Source organism: Thunnus albacares, chromosome 10, assembly GCF_914725855.1.
Source record: "Thunnus albacares chromosome 10, fThuAlb1.1, whole genome shotgun sequence".
Classification (NCBI taxonomy): Eukaryota; Metazoa; Chordata; class Actinopteri; order Scombriformes; family Scombridae; genus Thunnus; species Thunnus albacares.
In genome coordinates, this window is record NC_058115.1 from 19430996 (window position 1) to 19456928 (window position 25933).

At 39.0% G+C, this 25933-nt stretch overlaps 1 protein-coding gene across 5 annotated transcripts in view; it reads right to left on the reverse strand.

Annotated features, from left to right (window-relative positions):
- macrod1 (mono-ADP ribosylhydrolase 1) overlaps nt 1–25933 on the reverse strand; it is a 128593-nt gene that overhangs the window by 7209 nt on the left and 95451 nt on the right. For all 5 annotated transcript variants that reach the window (XM_044363423.1, XM_044363425.1, XM_044363426.1 and 2 more), the window contains 3 exons: nt 8909–9030; nt 6476–6506; nt 3597–3670 (listed from right to left, as the gene is read on the reverse strand). In XM_044363423.1, the coding sequence (XP_044219358.1) occupies nt 3597–3670; nt 6476–6506; nt 8909–9030 (227 nt within the window). The remainder of the gene's footprint in view (nt 1–3596; nt 3671–6475; nt 6507–8908; nt 9031–25933) is intronic.

The following is a 25933-nucleotide window of genomic DNA, read 5'->3' on the forward strand; positions in this document are numbered from 1 at the left end:
GTATAGGCAAGAGAAGAGCATGTATCTTTGTGTGCTTTTGTGCTTGCCCCTGAGTATTACACTGAGAGTGTGTGTGTGTGTGTATTTAGCACAGGCCCTCAGTTACCTCATTACAGTGTGAGAGACACTAGTCGACTAAATCCGGACTCATAGCACACACACACAGCAGAACACACAAAGCCATAAACATAATAGCTTTCAAATAATGTTAAGACACTGGTCGGATAAGTGCAGCTATTTTACGACAATAAACAATCTTTATGCTCTTGCGTTCTTTAGATCCTGTCTCTGTAATATTTACGTTGTGTTCTGTATATCTGGACATACAGTACAGTACAGCTCACAGCACTGTGTGTAGCCTGATAATGAAAGTTACTGTAGCTACAGTAAAAAAGATGCTTCCAGGGATAAGCTCCACTGTACCCTCTTATTTCTCAGCCTCTGACAAACATTATTACCACCATAATGTCTCTACAAAGGTTTGGCTCCTTTCTGTTTTGGGTGAGGCAATGCAATTTATAGACAGGCTGTTTCCATCAATTTCTGTCTGGTGTGGGAGTTTTAAGTCTCATTGCTTTCAAAGACAGACATTTCAGCAGTCTGCTAGCCCGCAGCTCGTGTTTTTCAGTCCCGGCTTGTTGCACAATTACCATCACTCCCCAGGATTTGAATGGAGGCTAAAAGGGAAGATATGGAAATGTGCGGTAAGTAACTACATCCCCTGGGCTAAGGTTCGAAATCTCTAACCTCCACACAGTGTTGCTTCCACTTGCGCCAATTTGCAGCCTCCCCCATTCAAATTAAAGCAAATGCTTGCAAAGAGAGATGCAAAATGGCCTCCAGAAAGCGTTAGCAGTGGGGAGCTCATTTTGATACTACTGCAACAGAGACCCTGGAGATGCTAAAGCTAACAATAACATCAAGTGAATGCAATGGGCTCTCTCAGAACTGCCTGTCTTTAAGGGAAACACAGAGCCTGTAAGTATTCCCTTCTCAAACACAACAAGAGTCTGCAGCTAAATTTATCTCTCACATCTTGCACAGTTCACTTTGACCTGTTGTGGGGAATTAACTGATACTAGCAGACTTTATACACACTTTATACACAAAGTCACATGAAAACTTACTCAACCTTGCTTTAAAGTCAAACTAAAATTTGAATTCTTCTCAAGTTTTGTGGGGAAAATACACTGTAAACTATAATGATGCTGTGGCTCTTGTGCATATTTTCTCATTTTTTCGAAAGTGGATGAAGGCCGCTCTGTAGATATTTGTGGTAACAGTGTCTAACACTTTAATACTCTAAGTTGGCATTTGAGAGCCAGCGTTGCTAGAAACACTACTGTGGTGTGCTACTGACTGTAGCCCTGAAGCCTACGAATGTTGATACAAGACATTTTTAACAAGTCTACATCATGTTGGTTATGTACTTCAATTTAAGCCATCTGTCCCTGAACAACATTCAACATTTGGGAGGAGCCATTGTGCTTTTAAGTTTATATTTCACTCACAAAGTGAAGGCTAGTTAGCCTAACTTGCTAATGTTAGCACCAAGCGGGAACTCCTACAGCTTGAGGTTGAAAGTGCAATTCCATCGACGGCTGCTAGATGCTGGTTCCCATTCAAAAAGCGCCAACTTCTCTCTTGAAATTCTAAGTCAATACGTTTTTTTAATGAGTCATTATAGTCTCAATCACTAAATTCTGTGCTAGTGGTCATTTTGGAAATTATTCCTCCTTTAATAATATGTGAGGTCTTATAGCAGCTGTAATGTCTGCTGTGTGGGTGTTGACTGACAGCTGTGATTGACAGTTGGCTCACCTGCTGCTCTCCTCGGCTCCAGGACTCATTTATTAAGTTTAATGTTACTTGAAGGTCCTGGCTCCAAATTAGCACTGATTCCCACTAGACGTGATATTACTTTTGGTTCATATTTTTTTTAACACCTGCTGAGTCATCGGCAGCTCGTTCACACACTCCTGTGTTAACGCCACATTATAGAAAGGAGGATCTCAGTGTTTCTTTCATTGGTTCAGTTGTGTTAGTTAGTGACGGCAAATGACCAGACTGTGAAAACTCACGACGGAGAGTCGTGTAACCGCAGCATCACAGTAAAGTGTGGAGTAATGTAGGGAATACTCAAATCTCTAACATCATCAGCCCTCAGCTAATAGGTTAACAGCCTGTGTGGCTGTTGGAATTTAAGCAATTTTACAAACTATTTTAAATGCCACACAGATATTGCACCAGCCGTCATCAGTCGACACCAAAAATTCACGCTTACTGGAGCAAACTATTGTCGTGGGAACTGTCACTGCATAAAAATCAGCAAAAGCTCAGTTTCTACTTCTTGGTAATTACAATTTAGACCAAATAAATACACAAGTCAAAACAAACACCAAGTATTTTCTATTTCAAACTATCACACACCAGTTTTGTTGAAACTTTCCGGTCGACTGTGAAACTAATTTGTAAAACACAACAAGTCTCAAACTTATTATGAGCTGCAGTGGGTATTGCTTGTTAGTTTTCTCCCGGCATTTTGTAACCGCTCTGCTGATGTTTTATGAATAAATGATTTATGTTTTTATTATTACTCCTGATACAAAATATTGGCACATTGCCCCGTGTCACGAGTCCAGTTTTGTGTCTTATGTGTGTGCAATTTTCAATTTCATTTTCTACATTACCGCAGTCCAAGTCAGAGCAAGCCCAACAAAACACTCAATTATGTTCAATTAGAGAATAAACCCAGTTTCCTCTGGTGAACATTCTTACTTTATATGTATGCAAACAAACTCCCTCTCACCATCTCATTAGATTACAATAACACTTTTTTCACTAAAAAAAACACATTGTATTTCTGGGCAGAATGTAAATAAGAGTCTCATTGATTTGGCTCCGGTCTTATTTTCAGCCGTTTAAGGCTTGTTGACTGTCGTCCTCTATGGTGAGACATGTTTCATTTGTTGGGCTCCGAGTGGCTGACGGCAACAGTTGACTGGTATTGCTGCAGAGACTCTGGAGACGCCAGCGCTAACAATAACATCGTCAACACCCTCTCTGGGAGGTGATTCAGCACGGCGGTTAGAGAGAGAGAGAAAGACTGAAAAGAGGAGTGGGAGGAGACCTGAGAGGTAAAGGAGGAAGAGGGGAGGAGAGCTTAGAGCATGTTAACGACTGATTGGAAAGTTTCCTCTTTGTTCCAATCTCCCCTCACCCCCCTTTTTCCTCCACCGTCCCTCCCCTCCAGTCATCTATTCCATCATTTTGTCTTTTCTCTGCTCGCTGTTTCTCCGGAGAGAAAGTGTGTGTGTGTGTGTGTGTGTGTGTGTTTGTGTTAGTCGGGTTTAGTCCCGCAAGGAGCCAATTAAAACGCAGACTTGGCCATGAGCATGAGAGCCAGAACTTGGGAGTGTGTGTGTTTAAATGTATGTTTGTGTGCGTGCGTGTCAAAGCGTGTGCGTGTGTGTGTTTTCTCAATACACCCTTCTCCTCTCTCTCACTAGAAAACAAAAACAACAGCTGTGAAAGGAATAATACCTAGAGGAAATGGTAGGAAAAATTGCCAATCACGCACACGCATATACACGCACCTTGTCATGATGTTCATCCAGATACTCCCTCACAGTTGCTAACGCCTCGTGCACGGCTTGCTCAGGTGGATATCCTGCACAAACACACACAAACATCAAAAATATACACATAATTTGCAAGAACAGGTGCAGTGACAGATCTGTGCATTTGCGTTCGGTTGCTGTCTGCGCGGTTTGTTTGTTTTTTTTTCCAGACAGGTATCTGTTCTTCTTTCCTTTATTCTAACACTTTGCATTCTGTGTTTTCTCACTTGCTCTCATCCTGGCTCACCTACTCCGGGGAGAGTCAGAAACAACACACTTGTTGGTTACGAAAAGACAGATGGAGAAAGACTACAGTGCTTCTTCTATATTCATTGAGCGACTGAGACCTTTCAATGCTGAGAAATTATCCCCACTGCTGGAATCGCAGCACAAAGGCAGTGAAAATGTCTCGTCTGGCCAAACTGCTCAGCCCAAATGCAGTAATTATTCCATACATCATGAGCTTGAGTTCAACGTAGGAATACAAATACACATTACGGCTGAGCAATGTATTGTTAAAGCATCAAAATAAACACATGCAGTATTCACATTGCAAAGGATGTAATGAAATAAGTCACATTGTGCCCTCAATTGTGCACTATATAAAACATTTGATTGCCTGTTTCCCTTTTCAAAAGTCCATCTGACAAATATGCACCTTTAAAATAAGTGAACTTTTAAGCACCTTCACACAGGTGTTACTTATGCCTCATTAGACTCTTCTCAGGACAGTGTGGGCGTGTACATACAGTACTGTGACACCTCCCTCACTCCTCCTGTTAGCTTTATTCAACCCTGTCTTCTAATAATTACATTTATATAAAATTAATTTCCAAAAGAAAATATGTTTTGAATGTAAAGCAACGCTGCCCAGATTCTGTTTTTTATCAACATAATGAGGAAATGTTTTAAAGGAATGTATCTATAAAGATTCAAAATGTTCATACTGTATCAGCAAAACATTCACTGTAATTGTTTACAGTGACTTGAAGCAAGATGTGTTAATTTAATATGTAATCAAAACTTGACCAAAAACCTAAAGACACAGGATACAAGATGTGAACCTTCATCTCCAGTGTTAAAATTTGTGGGAAATTGTCATCCTACGTTTCATATCTGCTGCTGTGACACTCTGATGCTAACACACTAACACACTCCAGTGACTGGTGATGCTTCATGAACTTCGAACCAGAACTGATCTAGGAAAGCAGGTCGTTTCTGTTAGTGCAGCAACGTCATGGAATAATCTGCAACGTCATCCTAAAAATCACGATCATAACCTTTTTGTAACTTCAAGAATCTTCTCAGTAATTGTTCTCTACCTGCTTGTGACTGCTTCCACTGAACTTCCACATTGTATATTGTCTAATTTCTGTTTGTTGCTTGCCTTTCCTTTTCATTTAATTGTAAACATGGCATTGTAAAAGAGTATGCACGCTCAGCCAGGAAAATAATGTATATATATTTTTTAAAACCTGTGAATAGCACATTCATCATCTACCCCGCCATCCTAAAACGATTTCTGTGAAGTACAAGACTGGAAAAAACTTTTCCACTAAACAGAATCCAGGCAGCATTTACATTTCCTCCAAAACAGTATAAACAACATTAAAACAGTATATCAATGTACATTTTAGGGGTCATATTTGCTTTTTTGCAGCTGTTAGGGTGGAACAAATTAGACCTTTATCACTCCTCACAATACATCAAGTTATTCATAGATAGCATAGATCTGCCCTCCTTAACCTGTAATGAGGTCTAATCAGCCCAAATGATTAAAAACTCCTGTGTTCAGGGCTTTAAACTGGAGGTATCCTCTTATTTTGTGAAATATTGGAAGGTTGCTCAATTTGAATTTTGGGGTTTTCAGTGCTCAGTGTTTGTAGCATTATTCAAATACCACTGTGATTGGCTAGTAGGCCTACTGTTGGCACCACTTCTCTCCTATTTTTTTTTTTTAAATTACATCAAAAAGCAGCGAGTATCAGCTCCAGTGGGTCACACAAAAGTGTGCAAAACAATTCTTGTTTCTCTTTAGACTTTAAAAATGAGTCAAGAAGGAAAATAATTTACACCTGCAATTTGGAAATCTTTTTTAAAGGATAATGAGCATAAACAGGTTTGCTTTATTTCTTTTTTTTCCCTTTCAAATAGAGTTACAGAGGTTGAGTGCTGTTTAAATCTGGTACAATCATGCAACCTCTTTTTACTCCTCCAACTCTCTTACTGCTAGCAAACACTCAGGAGGAAACAGAGAAACAAGCATGAGGGAGGAAGACACGGATAACACACTGAGTCAATCAGAACTTTGGCCTTTTCCTCTTTCTAGCAGCGGGAGAGGAGTGTTGACAACTGGCCCTTACACCCGAAACCACCCCGGGGAGCGTTTAAGCACTATCCTTAACTCTCTCTCCTGCTAGTGTGAAGGGGGATTACAGTCAATCTGACACAATCTGCAACCTAATCTATCTAAATCTGTTGGTCTTAATCCAAGGCCTTAATCTGAGAACTCCCTCTGGGCTAGAGGAGATAATGTGACAAGAGGCACTGGGTGGCTCAGCACTCGGGTTAAACAGAATGACTGATACTGGAAACAAGCATGTGATGGAAAACACAGCCAGTGTGTACACAGGCACACAGATATAGTAAATTGTTGTTGTTATGGTTGGATGAAAATGGATTATTTTTCTCTCTCACTCAAAAAGAAAATCACTACAAAGCCCTAAGCCATAAACACTTGAAGTAAAACTATGAAAATCGTGATAAATCTCACATGCTTATCACTCAACAGATGAAAATGTCATGCATTTGTTCTGGATTGAGGAGGAGATTCACACATAAACACAAACACTGACCGTAGATTCCAGTGGAGATGCAAGGGAAAGCCTGCAGAGTGAAGATGACAAAGTGGTTACAGTCTGTTGCTGATCACATAACAGCCTGCTTTCATCTCACACTCATACACAAACACACAAACAAACACACACACACACAAACCATCACACTCTCTACTGGATCTCAATGAAGTGTTTCTCTTGATTGATTTTTTATGACAGCCTTTCTTCTCTCGCTGACTTTCATATCAATTTAAAGACCAAAGTGTCGATCATCTTTTGTGGTGAAGAAAAAGTTCCTTTTACAGCTGCAGCAGTGTAAGTTGCTAAACAGGCATGTAGTAATTATGAAGTCAGATGCAGATTTCAGCCCTGGTTAACGTGGCAACACCCGTGGTTACTGACGGTTACAGCATGGGGATGTATCATGCATATTTACAGGTCTATATTTATATTCTGGGGCTCTACTGGTATATCTGTGCATGATTTACAATTCAAAAAACTCCTTATTTATCTTATACTGGCTGTTAAGCAGCGACTTGGTTCAGCCTCTGTCTGAAAGAGGCTGTTTTAGATCATCGGGAGGCTCTGGAGGCTACGTAAACAAACAGTAGTTGCAGGATTTCACTTCTTTTTCTCGTTCTTTACTCAACATGGAAACTTCTCAGCCATTTTTGCACTGTTAACCATGTTTAACATAGACATCCGACATCATAACAGTATAGAAATAACAGAATATCACAAAAAGCATGTTATATCCCCTTTAACAAAACAGATATAAGAAAAGAAGAGCCTCTTGGGTATCTGTTTACAGCAAAGCCAGACAAACGGTGAGCTGAGAAGAACCACTGTGATAAATGCGCTGCATTTTAAATGGCTGCTGCACAATAAAAGCAATGTGGTCCAACACTTCAACACTTAAAATGTGAAGCAGCAGCAGTGGGAAATGTTCAGTTTGCATTCAGCAGCACCATAACACAGCCTTGATATGGCTGTAGGAGAGCAATTAGTAACAAGAGGCTTCTAACAATTAGATAAAACTACAAACAGTGACATTTAAGTACATGCATGCATTGTTTCCTCTGAATCCCTTGTAAGTGTGTAAGTAATTTAAATCCTGCACAAGAAAGGCAGACTAGAGAGGTAATTACTAAATGTAACTACATTAAATGGCGACTGCTGAACCAATACAGAGCACAGATAGTTTTTAAACATAGTGTTTGATATGATGAAATAGATCTTAATGATTATAACTAGTCTGTGCTACAGCTTTGGTCTTGAGTTGAGTAAACCGGCCAGTAAACATCAAACTAAATTGAATCTGACTCGTTCTCAACCTGCTGTCAAATACGGCAGCTTGAACAGATGCCAGGCTGCTCCCAGAGTCTCCAGATCTGTTTGTTTGACCGGACTGAGGAGCTGGCAACTCAGGGTGAGAGCAGACATGACGTACGAGTTCTTGAAGGCAAGAAGCAAACATATCACTTCGTGGAAGTAAATCCAATAACAAAATGCTTAACAGAATTCATGTACCTAGAAGAAAGGCTGTATGACGGAGCAGTGAACATGACAAGTGTATAAATGTCAACAAGTTCGGTTCTCCAACCTGTACACACTGCTATGAATATAATTTGAGTCTACGATAAAACAACAACAACAGGAGTCAACAATAACATCCCTTCAACATCAATACATGTTGAAGGTAAGATGACACATTGCAAATATTTGTGGATGTAACAGAAAATGTAACAAAACCTCTAACTGTTGTAGTAATGTAAAAAAAAAAAAAAATCAAGCTAGCTGAATGTTGGAAACTCTAAACAGAGCATTTATCTTCACACGGCCTCCCTGAGCCTGTTTTCTTCTACTCTTCTTCTGACTTTATTTTCATGTTGCTTTGGTGTTTTTTCTTTGACTGTAACACCTCGTTCTATTGTGAAACCTCCTGCCTGGTGTTTCATAAAACCTTCTTACAACTCAACACTCCTCCCACCAGCTCCTCTTTTCTCTCTCTTCATTCCTCTCAGTTCGAATGCAGTTTCCTTTTGTGTCCTGATGTGATTTTTCTCTCTTAAGCTCAGGTCACACAGTCCTGACTCCATTCCTTTGCTTTTTTCCTTCCTTCCTCTCTGTCTTTTTATGTTTTCTTCCCTTTTTTTTTTATCTTTGTGTCCCAGTCTTCACTGGTTCTTTCAGATATCTGCACTCCTTCCTTCTCTCCACCACAACAACAAACAACTCGTAGTAAGTTGTTTGTTGTGATCGTTGTAGAGAGAACTGAGTAACATTTCAGCTCTTACATTACAGTTATTCACCTTGAAGATATATTAAAAATTATAAATTCGGTTAATTTACTGCTAGCATCTGTCAGAAAGCTAATTTGGCCTTCCCTCATCCCTCTCATTCCCTGTAACCCGGTCCCATCATCCCTTCATCTAATCCCTGCGCTCTCACCACTGAACGTGCAGAATTTGCAGTTGCTGTTTGCAGGCTGTTCTTGTAGCACGACCTCAGAGCTTTCTTCTGCTTCTCTCCAACTCCTCCTTGTGCTATCGGCCCAACGGTGTGGATCACATCTGCAGAGAGAAAAGATAAGAATGATGAAGAGGAAGCACGTCTTACCACCACAGTGAGAGAGACTTGCTTGAGTAGTGAGTAAAATGTATCCCGAGTCTTCCCACTTTTCAAAGTTCCCTAAGTGTTAATCATAACAGGTGTTGAATTCAGTTCTAACATAACAAACATAACAAAATGTCATACATTCAACTTTGTCCATGCAGATTTCAAATACAGTTACAGTTAACGTTCATTGTGAGACTCGTATCTTGGCTGGAACAGAGTTCATCTCCTGATTATCCGACTTGTTATGATGTGTGTCTTGGTTTGGCAGATTAGTCACACAAGGGTGAACAAATTAAGCAACACACCTTAGGGACACCAGGAGAGTAGCAGTGGGGATAGGTTTTTGTTGCTTTTTTTTTTAAATAGCAAAATATCAAATTCGATATTCAAGACAGGGAATAATAGAGATTGTGAACTGTGCGGTCCTGAGGCAAAATATACCATCCATCTTTTCTTTTTACCCATAAAATAAAACCTGAGCTGCCTACAGCGAGAGAACAGGTGGTTAAGCAGGGCAAGAAGAGGTCTACTAGCTGCAGTGAGAACAGTCCTTTTTCACAGAGGACATTTTGACATGTTACAGTAGGAAAAGCGCTGGTGTTAATAATTTAATTAACAATGGCTGAATTCCATTTTGCTGCTCCACTTTCAGGGTGCTGGTATTGTGTGTGCCGGCTCTCTGTCACAGTGTCATGGCTTTACTGTGAACAGAGCCATCATTAATGTTATTAGTGACACCTGTAACACTTTTCCCTGCTATGAGAAGTCAAAACGTCTGCTGTGAAAAAGGCCTATTGTCACCACCAGCCTTGCGGGTGATAGAGTCCAGGCGATAGATGTTTCTATGTGTTGATGTATGTGTGCTGTTTATATGTGTCACTCAAACTGTGTAGGCCTGTGTAGGCCTATGTCATCATCAGCCTAATCCACGCAATCAGATTGCACATGTGGTAATTATTAGCTATTTTCTCACACCAAACTTCTCCTGATGATGTTTTTAAGCAAAACTGACAGCTTGAGTCTAGAAACCTCATTCTTATATGTATTAAATACTGTATCAGTGGATCTCTTAGTTACAGGTGAGTCAAACATGCTCCCCCCAGGCCACCGAAACAGAGTGCACTAAATCACATCAAAATTTCACACTTAGGTTGCAAGCATGTTAGGTGCAAAGTAAACCATGTTTTTCACAGTTTGTGCCATAGCAGACTGATCTCCAGTTTTGTTTTCACAAGGTTTCTCCTCTTTCTTTCCACTAGGCCCTGATTCCCAACATTTCTAGTGTTTTTTGGGGGGTTTTAATCACTAATTTCAGTCCAATGTTTCTGCTAATATCAGTCATGTTGCAAAATTAACAGAATTTATGCTTCATTTGCATAGTTTATGATTTACAATGTTATTTTTCGTTCGCTTCTGTCCTGCTGTGATGTGTTTCTTTGAAAGAATTTTGTGACTGTTGGACAAATCATCTGCTTAATTAGTAATAGTGACAACAGATGTGCATCACCTAGCGGCACTAAGCATTTAGTCACGTAGTCATTTAGTAAATGTCATTCTGTGTAATTTGCTGCACTCACGACTGAGCCTGTCTGCCCACAGATAAATTGTGATCGTCAGCAGTGACAGAAATTTTGCATCAATGTTGTTCTGTATGTTTTGAAAGCTTTGTCTTTGTATCAGTCCTGTGGTGACCTGAGAAGATGGTATGTTCCAGAGATGGTAAAAGGCCAGTCATTGATCAATTGAGATGTGTGAAAGAAGAGAGCAGATAGCAGCTTCCTATGAGGCTGCAGATTTTATTTGTTAACTTCTTTTCTTTTGCTTCAGTTTAAGTTATTTTTTTTAATTTCCTTTGGGTTCATTTTTGCCTCTGTTTCATATTTTTGTTAATAACCTTGTCTGTATGTACTCCTGCCTTCTGACCTGCTTCCTCACCATCCACTTTCACTTCCATTGCCAAAACAACATCATCTGCCCTTTATGTGGGGCGCCAGCACTACAACTTCATTATTCATCTTCATTTTAAAAGCTGAAAGAAATGGTGATGTGAGCAGCCATTCAGAGGTCTGGAACCAGGCTCGGCTTTCAGTAAATTACTCTCTCTTATCCCCCTGTATACTAATCACACTTAATGTTTCATTTTAACAGCACACCTGGGCAGCTATAAAGGCACTCCTGTCACTGGTGTAGAGGATGTGCGTAAATAATTTTCAAATATATAACATCCAGGCAGGAAACGCTGGAGGAATGTTGTGGGTCTTTCATTATGGACAGCAGTCTGACAAGGTTAACTGGTATCCAAACTGAGAAATAAGCTGTTTTGTTTGGGTTGTTATCAAGACAATTAGCCTGCAAGCTACTTTACAAAACCAAATTAGTAGTTCCACGCCACTGTTGCCAAGAACTGATGACCTCCAACACGGCTGCCAGAGGATGTCTCAGGTCACCAAAATGCTCTACTACAAGATCACACCAGCTGATTTTAAATGATTCTCACATTAACACTTTACTGGGACTGTCTCTAGTACTTTGCACCTTTATTAAACTGACAAGAGGCTTTGAAACAACATTTTCTTAGTCTTAGTCTTCCTCACTTCCTAAAGTTTACAGAAACAATGTCTTTCACTGCATTTAATTGCTTTGTACAATATATTTTTCATATTTTGCTGTCATGTAGCTGCTGGAGTGCTTGACTAATTCATACAGTGTATTTCCTTTGTCAAGTTAATGAATGCTTTCTTCTTCTCAGGTCTGTGAAAAACTATTTCAATTGGACTAATTGATTAAATAAAGGGTAAATGAATCTAAGTGTATTGAATTGAAGGAGGAGGAGAGAGGGGGGGTGAGGGGGGGGGCAGAGTGAGGAACAGAGAGAGCTGTAGTTGAGATGTGGTTTAACCAGCCTCTACACGCCTATGTCGACGCCACCACTCATTCTGATGAGGCTCAGCGTGTTGCTCTCAGCGTGAATCCCAATGCTGTTATAAGACCTAGCTGGACCACCGCCTCGACACAGAAAAGAAATCCCACTTCAACGATGGATTTAATCCAGTATTGAGACTTCGTTTTTTTCTTAACAGATCTGTTATGTAGGACTAGATGTTAATATCACTTAATCGCACATGTGAGACTTGCTGCTTAGACTCTTAGGTCAAGTGAGTGATGTCATCGTCTGGGTTATCAAGTGGGCGCCCTCTTTCCTCGATGTTTCGCTGATAGGCCCACGACACCTCCAGAGGGTTCAGCAGTGAATGCCGGCATCCTGGGCTCAACCGCTAGATGTCATCTACTCAGTTGAGGGCCCAGGTGGAGTCCTTTCTCTTCATCCAGAGCCACTGGAGACGTCTTTGACTGCTCGTAGGTGGGCCTTCTCTCACACTCCCATCTCTCAGAGTAGCCTTGATATTGATCTGGCTATAAACCCTCTGCAGCCTGATTCAACCACTCGGACCTTTGCATTCCAGCCATGTTGTTGCGCATCGGCTGCAAGCTCAGCATACCTCAGCTTCTTGTGCCCATAGGCCTCCTCCACTGCATCCTCCCAGGGCGCTGTAAGCTTGATGATGTAAACGAGATAGAGTGAGGCTGACCATAGCACAAGGTCTGGTCTGAGGTTGGTTAACATGATCTCAGCTGGGAAGCAGAGCCTCTGGCCTAAGTCTGCCACCAGGGTCTGAAATTAACACCAGCAAGCGCCGAATGGAAGTGGATTTTCAGTTTGGCAAGTAAACCTCAGAAGGCTATCCGCCACGTTGGCAGATAAATGTTTGTACCAAAATTAGTCATGTAATAAAATATGTGGCACGATGGCTCTTGAATATTTGGTCAGTGGTGGAAAGTACATCTATTCAAGTACTTAATTTTACTTTTTATATTTCCACTTTATGCTTCTTTATTCTTCACTAAATTTCAGAAGGAAATATTGCACTTAATATAACAACATATGAAAGCTTTATAAAATACAATGTATCGCTATAGATTAAACCAGAGGTTTGCAACCCTCCTGTGTGTCAAATTGGGTAGAAAATAATAAGCTAATAATTGAGCTAAATGTATCTAAAACAAAATGTAATATCTTTGTTTCAAATCATGCATCGAGGAGTGAGCTGCTTCTCTCCCTCTCAATGAGGGAGCAGGTCCATGAAGTCCCCCTGGATGAACAGCTTACCTGGTCTTGTCATATTGACTGTAGCCATAAGTGGAAGATCAGTGTCAGTCATCGGGCGGTGTGCTTATTTCCTGACTGATCGCTCAATCAGACAGGTTATATAATGCTAGTTTTGACCATAGACTGTATAAAAATCATAAAGTACATTTCCATTCACCTGTTTGTATTTGCATTTTCAATTTGCGCATAAAAAAAAGAAGAAAATGAAGAGGAAAAGCTGAAAATTAAACAAAATTTTGAAATATTGCAAAGAACTTTTTATGCTTGGCTGAGGTGGAAAAGTTGGTGTATTGATTAAAGTAACATGTGACAAAATGAAAAGAAGGAAACAGACTTAACATGTGACCTAAACGTCCACTGAAGAGAGGAAAAAATAGCAGCGGATCTGTGTGGAGTGTTTTGCCTTTTTTTTTTTTTTTTAACATTGTTTTGGTTTGACGTTCTTTTAATTACATCATCTTGTTGCTGCCCTCTTCTTCTGCAATGGTTTAATGGCCCCTGACTGGAAAATTATCAGCACCAGCTGTTTATCTTGACAACCCAACTCCTAATATTTGCATAATCGCAGTGGATGGAAACTCGTATTCATTCAAACATTCTTCTGTTGATTTTCCTGGAAATTTGGTTACAGTTTGCGCTACATTTGGATGGAAACCTAACGATAGTGAACATTCCTGAAGAAGAAACAGGAGGGAAAGTAATAAATTAGCTGTAAAAGTCCCAAAAGTAATCTCCTTTGTTTTTCTCCACATAAAAATAGACAAGACTATTACACCCTCGTGGGTCACATTTATCTTGATTAGAATTCAAAACAATACGAGTCTAAAGATTAATTAATATGGACATTTACACAGTGCACTCTCTCGCTCTCAGACACACAAACAGACAAAGACACACACACACACACACACACACACACACACACACCCACACACAGTTAACAAGCCGCAGACTCCAGAGCACACAAGAAACCCAGAAGAAGCTCTTTAATCCAATCCTCAGAGGATCGGAGGCCATTAGGCAGAAAGATTTAACACAGTGTTTGAGACTTTTTGAAATATGATCTGGTGATCTTACTTCAAAACCAGAAATTCATAATGAAAGCATGAAATGTGTTCTCCCGTGCACTTCCTCGAGATTCTTTACAGCCTCATTTGTTGTTAGAAATTGTCGCTGTATCCATTGATAAGGAAATCCTGCCAGCTAACCACGATCAATGGAGGATATTTGGTTAGCGAAGCAGGATCGGCTCATTACGCGCGGGCATTGGAACAGGGCTCTGGCTGCCAAAAAGCTATTTGTACTTTGTTCTTAATAACAAGGCATTTTAAATACAGAGCTGAAAGAGAGGAAACCTTGGGGAAGGGGCAAGCTGGTTTCAGCTGACTTAAATCATAGCTCCAATCTAAAAGATATATTTGTTAAATTCACCTAAAGATGAGCGTTGTAGCGAATATTTTAATAGCATGTAGGTTTTACACAGTTCTTTGTTCAATACAGTATTTATATCAAAACCCATCTTATTATAAGTTATTGTAATATTTGACCATGCTATTATTTTTCTACATGGATACCTCAATAGCACAGAGAGATAACACAATAACAACCAGGCATTTGAACCCATTTTAATATGATTCAATGTAATTCAATAAATGATTTTATTGACATAAAATAGAATTTTCTGGACATAAAAAGGGTCATGACAGGGTCACTTTTTCCCCAGTAAAAAGTCCCATTGATCATTGCTAATCTTTAGTTTGTGTTTGGTTCAATTCCACCATCTGGAAACACAGCTTTAATCAATACTGATCAGGAAGTGAATTTTTTTCTGATCACTTAAGAGTGACTGAAATGCAAGAAAATGTGAAAAACTCTATAAAATCTGACTTTCCACCAGCTTTCTGTGTTATTTTTGACATTTAATTCATTTAGATGCTTTGAGCTAAAAGATATCATCCCTGATTTTGTTACAGCACTCTTTTTTATACTGTTATATAAATGTTTTAATAATTTGGTGAGTTTGTATTTTTGATGGTATAAGGACAGGGTAGCTGTTTTCTTATTTTTATGCGTGCAGCAGGTAATGTGCCATCTGCCATCTATTTTTACAGCACTCATAGTGCTTTTAATAATACAGGCGATCAGTAAGTAGAAGTTTTAGTTTGCTTAAAGGATAGGTTCACAAGTCTGTCTTAAAACAATAGTCAGATACCCAAATGAACATTGAAAAAGGTTTTTCTTGCTATAATCATCCCGTTTGTTCATATTGACCATTAAAAGATCCCCTATAAACATGTTTTCGATTTAAGTGATGGGGGACAAATTGTCCTTGTTTTGTGCAAAAATGTATTTAAATTTTATCTGAAGATAATATGAAGCTTTAGGTCAAATAAAGTGGATATCTTCCAAAGTTTCTGTCTTTATAGTAAAAAATTCCCTCTATGTGTCTGTGACAGTTTTCCTCTTTTATGCTGCTGTGGAAGTAAAGTAACCAAAAGAGGGAATTTGGCACTAAAAAAGTCTTTAAGCTTCTAAGCTTCATATTAGCTTCAAATAAACTTTTAATTACATTTATGCTCAAAATGAGGACTGTGGAATTTGTCCTCCTTTACTTACATTGTAAGTGCATTATGAAGGGATCTTGTAATGGTCAGTATGAACAGGAGGAATAATTACAGCAAGAGAAACCTGTTTCAATGTTGTTTCAAGAAAGACTTGAAAAATTGTGAACCTATCCTTTGAGTCTAGCTTTCATTTTTCTTTCAGTGTTTGGTGAGTAGTATGAATATATGAATTTCAGAATGTGAATATTTCACTCTTTTTTACCCAAATGATGGGCAGCAGACATGAGTTGTGTGCTGAACATAATATTTGCATTTCTGCTGCTCTTCTGAATCAAGCAGCAGTTTCAGCAGAACATATTCCGCCTGCAATCATTTAAGAATGGACGAGGAGCCTTGCTGAAATAATAACTTATCAAAAACTACATGTGCGATGCCTCTGTGTCCCACTAAGACCAGGAGCCTCATTTATAACCGTTTCTCTGACCCATGCATACGAACATTTTGGAGAAATTTGGGGAAATTGGTGATGCAGATGGTGAGGTGGTGAATTGAAGCCAGACTGTATAATCATTCCTCTCGCACATTTAATTTCAAATTTTATTTCGATTTCAAATGTTAATTATAGATCCACTTTATCATAAACTTTCAAGCCAGCAGAGTTACTCGTGCTTGTAGTGAACTATTCCATAAGCACCTTTTGATTTTAAAAGATATAAGCCAACTCAAATGTTAAAAATATACACCTGTGATTTATTATTGAACTATTAATGAAATATTGAGTGCGATGCGCTTTCTCACCATCACATTTCCAACCCCCAGAGCACAGAGGAGAGGGCCGGGCTGTATGGTGCTCACACTCGGGGTCAGTTGTGGAACAGCACAACACCGCTGAAACGCCAGGATGGTGCCAGGATGTGGAGGGATTCTGGAAAATCTGGCTTGATTTTCCCCGATATTAAGCATGAATATACTGATTTCTTTTCACCTCAACCATGATATTTAACTGATGAAATTATCACCATCAGTTGTAGAAATCCAAGATGACATCAAATAACTTTAAAGAATTGAAGAACAGATTGTTTATAGATTTTTAATAATATCCTCTAATACTCTGCATAAATCACCAAGTCTGATTTTAGCTTTCATACAGTTTTTATGTGTAAAATCGCTGCAGTGAACACGACTGTGCTGTCAGGCACACGAAGCGCGCTGGTGACACCACGGTGGCTGCCACACACGCTCTGCCTGCTCTAGTCACCTCACCACCACATCTTCACCACCTGCACTCATATATGGATTGTGTAAATTAGAGAAACAGCTGTGTGCTGGATTTTGGAGTAAATATAAATGTATACAGTGTTTATTGTATTTTAGATATTGAGGGTGTGATCTCATCAATCATGCATGTGTCTATATACAGTAGATGCTTAACAAACACCAAGTGTTGAGCTTTGGTGTCACCGTGCCTCCACTGGTCCATACCCTGTGTGCAGCAATGCGCTTCTTGACATCTACCTCCATGTTTGACCACTTTTTGGGAATTGTTTCACTTGTTGCATCGACTGCATTAACAGCTGCTGCAGCCATCAGCCTCACAAACTTTCTTCTGTTACTGCTGCTGTTCTTCACAGGAACAACATGTACATCAATATTCATGAGGGGTTTTGCACTGACCATTTATGGTTAATTGCAGGAGTGTAGGGGATGGGATATGAGGTTCATCCACATGCGCACATTTTCAAGTTGATTGTGATTTATAAAGGGAAACATGCTTGCATTCATGCGTGCGCACAGTTTTATAAATCTGATTATTTTTTGGCACGCGCCATTGTCGGCTTTTGTGCACACATACATTTTTGGTATGGATCCAATACACTGTTTTATAAATGAGGCCCCAGGAGTGTGTGGATGAAAGTCTGCACCACAGACTGGTATGAGAGAGTTGTGCTTACAGTCGAGTCCACAGATCTGGATTGAAAGAAACTTGTCTGAATAACATGACAGTCCTTCATCGAGCTTCTAACTGATGAAGAAGAGTGCGGTCCCTGAGAAATCACTTAGTCTGAGTGCATAAATCCACACAGAAAGAATAGTAAGTATTTCAATCAAAGTCTATTTATACACAGACATGGCTATTAGACACTAATATTCTCCTATTGCATAGATTATCAAAGGTTATGTTATATAGCTTCCTTCATATCACATGAAACTGGAGGTGGTTATCCAGCAAACTGACAGCATTTTAATGATGACTTACTGATTCTCAGCAGAACCACGATCCAAATCTCACTTGCGTCTAAGCGTAAAGGTTCTTCTTATCCTTCTCCAGCTCTTCCTTTATGATTGGTATATATTTATCTAGAGGAATCAATAAATGATTATGGGTTTTCCTTGGTTTAGCCTCATTGCTGTACTTCATAAAGTGTCTTTATATATTCAGTGTGTGATGCATTTTATTTTATTTATATTCAGCAATGTTAAGGAGCAATAGGCTCTGTGTAAGAATGAGTGTGTCTGTGTGTGTGTGACAAATCATTACTGCAGCTTCTCAACAGTAATGATCCCTCTGGAGGTGTCATGGGGCTAATCTCTTTTTTACTGTCAATGGTTTTATACAACAGGATATTCCCGAACGAACTGTCAAGAAACGCTATCTCACTGCTGAAGTGGCTGCAACTTTTATTGATCTCTTATGCGACACTCCTGCAGACATTTTACTCTCCTCTTGTGATTTTATTGTAGATAATTTTAATAGTAAACTAAGGTCAATCCTTGACACAGTGGCCCCACTAAAACTGAAAAAGATTACTTCTAATCTAACACCTCCCTGTAGAAATGAGGAAATTAAACAATTAAAAAGAAACTGTCGAATAGCAGAAAGAAAATGGAGAAAGAATAAATTAATGGTCAATTATCAAATTTTCTGTGAACAGCTGACGACTTACAATAAGGCAATTAAACATGCAAGACAAGCACACTTCTCAAAATTGATAACCGACAAACCGGAATAACCCCCAAAATCCTCTTTTCAACCGTTGACCGTTTAATTAACCCTGTTTTTATGAAGTCTAGCAGTATGTCTACCAACTCCATATGTGAAGCGTGTGCAGTCCACTTCAGAGATAAAACAGACACTATTAGATCAAATTTATGTCAATGTCAGCCTATGAATTTTAATACCCCAGAACCTTTGTTTTTATGTGAGGAAACACTGGAGTAATCTGTCATGGTTGATGATGAGATGCTTGGCAAAGTTATTTCTCAATTAAAACCCACAACCTGCTTTTTAGATTCTCACATCCGACAGTTTATAGCTTTGATGAAGATTTACTCAACATTGTTAACTATTCTCTTCAGATGGGTGATTTCCCTACTGCTCTTAAGACCGCCTTCTGAAGCAAAACAATTTAGATCCCTCAGTTCTTAATAACTACAGACCAGTATCCAATTTGCCATTTTTACGTAAAATTTTGGAGAATTGTTTTTAATCAGTTAAATGATTTTATGAACTCCCACAATACTTCTGAAACATATCAATCTGGTTTTCAGGCCAATCATAGCAGTGAGACATTTGTCAAGGTTGTAAACGACCTCAGGTCCAATATGGATATAAAAAACTTTCTGTATTAGTACTACTTGACTTAAATTACGCCTTTGATACAATAGATCACTCAGTTCTTTTAAGTAGACTTCACAATCCGATTGGTCTTTCTAGCACTGTTTCTAATTGGTTCAAATCTTATCAATAAAGAATTATTGTAAGGATGGATGAGTGTTCATCTAAAAGCTATAAAATGAATTGTGGTGTTCCTCAAGGTTCAATTTTAGGACCTACACTTTTTAACCTTTACATGCTGCCAATTGGAAACGTCATCAGGAGGCACGGCATCAATTTCCAGAGCTATGCTGATGACACACAGCTTTATATCGCTCTGTCTCCTGACGACTGAGGGCCAATAGTTGCCCTTTTTAACTGTATTTTAGATATCAAGTTATGGATGGCAGAGAATTTTCTACAGCTCAACTAGGATAAAACTAAAGTCTTGGTTATTGGTACTGAAGCTCAGAGAGACAAACTCAGAGAGATCTTAGTTTTGAACCTCACATTAGAAACACAACTAAGAATGCATTTTATCATCTTAAGAACACTGCCAAAGTGCGACAGTTTCTCTCTCAAGCCAACAAAGAGACACTAATACATGCTTTTATTACTTGCAGGATTGACTATTGTAATGCTCTACTTTCTGGCCTCCCAAAAAAGAATAGAGCTCAATTACAATTACTTCAAAACTCAGCTGCATGTGTGTTGACAAAGACCAGAAAGAGAGCACACATGGCACCAATTTTAAAGTCTCTGCACTGGCTGCCTGTTTGATTCAGAATTGATTTTAAGATCCTTTTATTGGTTTATAAAGCTCTTAATGGTCTTGGTCCTACCTATTTATCAGATTTGCTTTTAGCCTATGAACCCACTAGAACCCTCAGGTCTTTTGGTAGTGGACTTTTAATTATACCAAAAGTCAGAACGAAAACCCACAGTGAGGTATCCTTTTATGATTGTGGTCCACGTCTCGGGAACAGTTCCCTGAAGACCTGACGGCAGCAGAGAATGTTGATATCTTTAAAAGCAAACTCAAGAGCTACCTTTTTAGCCTGGCTTTTAACTGAACTTTATTTATTTGTGTATTTGTCTGTTTTATTTCTTGGTATATCCTTTTATTTTATTTTTCATTGTTTGGATTGTTTTACTTTTAATACCTTTTATTTCTGGTTTTACTTACTTCAATACACCTCCTCTCTTTTAGTATTTTATTATTCTATTTTGTGCTCTTAACTTTTCATTCACTTTTTATCTACTGTTTTATTTTATTACTATTACTATTATTTATTCATTTATCTTTTTCCATATCTCACTTCTTATTACCTTATTTTGAGTTTTTATCTATTTCTATCTTCACCTGGTGTTTGCTCATTGCAAATTGATGAGATTTATGATAGCGTTTCCTCAGTTCCTGTTTTTATTGAGTGCTGTTACTTCTGTGTGGTTTATTAATTACAAAGTCATTTATCACTTTGTGTGTGGATGTGTGTGTGTGTGTGTCGGGGGGGGGGGATTCAATTTCATTTGTAAGAAAAGTGCTATACAAATTAAGTTTGATTGATTGATTGATGATTCAGTCACACATCTTTAATCTGTAATGGGAGGATCACATTTGACCCTGATGAGTCCGACTCTCCCATCTGACTCCTTGTTCTGTCCACATTTGTTCAAAATCAGCACTCAGCGTCGATGAGTGTTAATTTTCCACCAGACTCCGGCTACCAGCCTAGTAGATGTTAAGAGTCACAACATCAGCTAACTATATTTTTTCTCTCTTGCACCAACAACAATGTAATCCGTTCACTCTGACTCCACCGTACTCTTTCTACATTATGGCTTCACCGGTCTGTGCACCATCAAAGAGAGGAAATACAAAGGAAACTGCATATTTGCCGTTCAACTACTTCAATCCCTTCATCCACCTTTTATTTAATTGTAGTTATAAAAAATGCAGAGGAAGTGACTGTGGCCTGTTGTCCCCCTGTAGAAAAAAGTAACTACGCAGCTTTGAATATTTGTCATTATTACCTGATGTATCACTTTATATTCCTCTGTTGTAATGTTTTATGTTTTTTATTTTCAAGCATTGAATTATTTAATGTTAGGGCTGCAGGATATGATTGAAATCATTATCACAACATTATTCCGGATATTTTCCAATATATATATATATATATATATATATATATATACTGTTACAGGGCATTCAAAAATGCAAGGGGCTGCGTTGGCAGGGACGTGCTGAGTTGATGAAGTACGATCCAGGGAGTCCAGTTTGAGTGATAGATCCATCAGTTTGAAGGCTTATCAGATGCCAGAACACAGCGTGTCAGTTTAAAATACTCTGAGACAGGATCTTTTTTTTCCTTTCGTCACTGTAGAAAGAAGGTGTTAACTTTACAAAATAATCTACCAGGAATTTACACTTTTTTCTCCTTTTTTTCCCAGCTGCCCAGTGCTGTTGTTTTTCTGAACATGGTCTCGGCATTAAATGAGGTTAATTTATTTATTTGTCAAAAAAGACGTACATTTTTTATGATAGCTTGCTCAGAATCACTAATTTAAACAAGAGGAATAAATAAACCACAACCTGATAAGATTATATCCTCTTGATAGTATTTTGCTGAAATTCGATGAATGATAATATTGAATTATCAGCAAAGAGATAGTGTGTGCCCATATCATCCCAGATCATATCTTTAGGTCAGGTACAGGACAACAAACAAGATCAAGAGAAGAAAGTAGAGTGTTTCGACCTAGAGAGATTGAAACGTTTCCTTTTTAAGTCAGTAATAAAAAAGAATTGTGAGCTACAATCCAATGTGCGGATGCTGCATTTTTCCCCAAAACTGAATTATCACCATCAATATTTGATGTTCATTAGATTTTTTTTTCCTGAATATTTTGGCATTTGCTTTTATAAGACAGCGCAGATACAAACAGGAAACAAGAGGAGAAGAGGGGTGTGTGTCATGAAACAAAGGTCCCTGGCCGGCGATGTTGCAGTCAAATTGTATGCGTCTTAACCACTGAGCCACCAGGACGGTGCATCAGATTTTTTTAAGGCTCAATCTTGAGTTTCGCTTATCATTTTAATAATCTGATATAAAATTCAACTAAAAGCTTGTGTCATATAGGTATGTATGTGTAAGTACACATACTATATCTTTTCCCTGATTCATAGATGCTTGTTGGGCTTCACTGTATTGAAGGTCTAAGCTGAAACGTTTGACTTTGATTCAACATAAAGCTGTTTGAATTAAGATGATGAAATGAGCACGTTTGTGTGTGGTTCTCCTCCTTAAAGCAATTAAGAGCTCCAAGGCCACCAGCACCAGCATAAATTTGATGGGGTTAAGGTGCTTCTTCATTTGATACTTCACTGTATTGAATTCCGTCAGAAGTGAATTATTTGTTCCATCATAATCTGTTTATTTTTACCACTGACGCAAAAAAAAGATCCTTTTATCAGTACTTTTTAACATTTTGGTGTAATTTATTATCACACTGCAGCTTATCACACACACACACACACACACACACACACACACACACACACACACACACACACACACACACACACACACACACACACGAGCGCTGAATGAAGTCAGCGAACAGCACAGCAGAGAGGCCGTGTTGGAGACAGTGAAGTGAAGATTACTGGCGTTAATGACAACTATGCTCGTTAATATAAGTGCAACAAAACCTTTGCAAGTAAAGAGCCAAAACTTTATCGATACATATATTTTACACAACCACAGCGCGCTAGCTAGAATTGGTACAAACAAGCTAAAACAAAAGCTGTCTGTATGTAGTCTAACTGTTTAGCTTAGTTTGCCACACATCTTAAATTTTGGCAAATTCTTGTGAACTAAAGCTGCTGGCGGAGACAAACCAGCCCCTTCTCTCTCTACCAGCGGTACCTGCAGCAGTGAATCACATCAGCAGCAGAGGGAGGAGGTCAGAGGAGGAATGACTGATACTGACTGATGTCTGTGTTCTTCTTTCTTTCTAAACTTCACTCAGTACTTTCGTGTCAGAAATATTGTTTATTTCACTGATATTTTAGATTTGTTTCCAGTGAGATGTTATTGAGTTTATATTTTGACTTTGCTGTTGTAAACTTTACAGTTGCTGCTCTAGAAACAACATTTAGTTACATTTAAAATACAAATCAATTCTAATCCTGTTCTAAATTTATTCTCTTTTAAAATAATATATTATTTAGCAGTAACACAAAGTAATTAACCTGAAAGATTGTCAGTGTTCAATCACATATGTTAATATGAAAGTGACAAGAATTTTAACTTTTTTCTTTTACTGACTGATGTAGATTCTGGTTGCCTTTGAGGTTGAAAATGATAATAAGTATAGATATTTGTGTTATTTTAATTCTAAAATATAGTTGGATAGTTAAATTAAGTAGAAGTTTTATTTCAGTAAGGAGAGAAATAGGACTCCATCACTAGTTGCATACTTTTTGAAAGTAAAATGTTTCATTTTTTACTTTTCATACATAAATTAGTGCCTTTTCCAGGGATGGAAATCATGGCCAGAATGCACCAAATTGCACCAAAATTCCATCAAAAATGGTGGAATTTGCTTTGTCGCACAACATGGACACCAGTAAAAAAAAGGTTCAGTCAAAAAATGTTTTCTCACCAGCACCCATGAACACATCTATGTTATTTTTTTTTCTTTTCTCTTTTAAATCACAATTATTTATAATTTGATGATTAGAGTTATCACTATAACACCTAAAACACTTAAAACATGATTAATCAGGGTTGTCAACCCAGTATGGACATTGTGGATGAATTTGAATAATGTTCAAAATAAAGTATTAGAAAAATGCTTTTGTCTTGTCGTTAGTGCTACATCATGTAACATACTTCACTACTTGGTGTTGCATTTTGTACAATACTGTAGTTGTCAAGAGAGCATTAGAAAACCCTCCATTAGACTGTGACATCGACACTGGTTCAAAACTGAAAATTTAAGAGCTTCCATGAGCCGGCTATAGGATGAATCACTATTGTGATTCATCAGTGGTGAGCGGCAACAATTTTATTTATAGTGTGCAAGAAAGCTTCGGATGCTTCCTTAAATAGCAGCAGAGACAGATTAGAACATACGAATTAGTTAAAATCACAGCAGATGAAACACTTACGGACACATGAGCTTAATTACCGTGATCAAACACGCAGTCAAGCATGACGGAACAAAAAAAAAAAAAAAAGGAAAGTAGAGACTCAAAGGAGTGCAGTGTAATCATAAGAAAACACTCTGGCACATATTTGCTCTCCATGTGTGTGTTTGTACATGTATTGTGTAATTGTTTATGTTGTCAAGTGTGTGTGTGTGTGTTTACTCTCTGCTCAGTCTGAACTCCTCCAGTAGTCAAGAAGCCCACAGTGAGTGTGTGCGCTCTCAAAAAGTCGCTCAGCCGTGCCAATGCAGCAACGGAGCACTCAGCGGTGTCCAGGTTCACAACTCGGTCGTGTGTGTTCATATGTGTGTGTGCTGGTTCGGTTCAACAGTGGGTCACTTGGTGGTCATTCATCTGCATGTCATCTGTTAAATGTCACTGCTGCACTGTTTTTACTCGCGCGCACACACATTTACACAAACAAATATAAGCACTTGTACTGATAAAACTGAATTATCGTGTTATTTCCTCTTCATTTTTGTTAACCAGAGCTGCTTCCTCTCATCTTTTCTCCCCTCCTCTGTCTCTCCATCCCATCCATCCTACTTCTCACTCCATCTTTCTATTTCACTCTCTACGTCCTTTGTCGTCACCCTCCTCCCTCCCTTCTTCGCCATTACCTCATCCAGTTATTCCACCTCTCCTCTCAGCCCCATTACCCTCTCCTCCGTCCCTTCTTTCCTTCCTCTTTTTCTACCTGATTTGTCCCTCTCTCTCCTACCTTGTCTCTCTCATCCCTCCATTATCCTCTTTACCCCTCATCCTTGTCTCCCCCCTTCTTCCTTCCCTTCCTCTATTAGATCTTCCACTCACTCCCCACCTCCCTCCCCTCCTCCCTCCTCTCCCTCTCTTTCTCTCTGTCACCTGAGGTAGACAGTTCTGTCAGGAGTCGGCCTTATTTACCGCCTCTCTTCACTCCTGTTTACATTATCGATCGGCAGGGTTGCTTTAGTTCGACCATACATCAACGCAACCCTCCCCCCTCCTCCTCCTCCTCCTCCTCCTCCTCCACCTCCTCTTTCTCCCCACCCCAGTGTTATGGCTGCTGGCTCACATTACCCTGAAACACAGAGAGAGAGAGAGGGGAGGAAGGGGGGTTGCTGGATGGGGAGATGGAAAGCTAGCGGAGCATGTTAGGATGTGTGAGGGATTTATGTGTGATGGGGGGGGGTGTGTTGGATAGTGCGTTACGGAGTGTGTGCAAGGAACAACGTTAAAGGGAGAAAGTGGATGTGTGACTTCTTAATATGTGTGTGTGACTCAGTAAGTGTGTGTGTTATGGGTGTATATAACATAAACAACCGCCTATGTA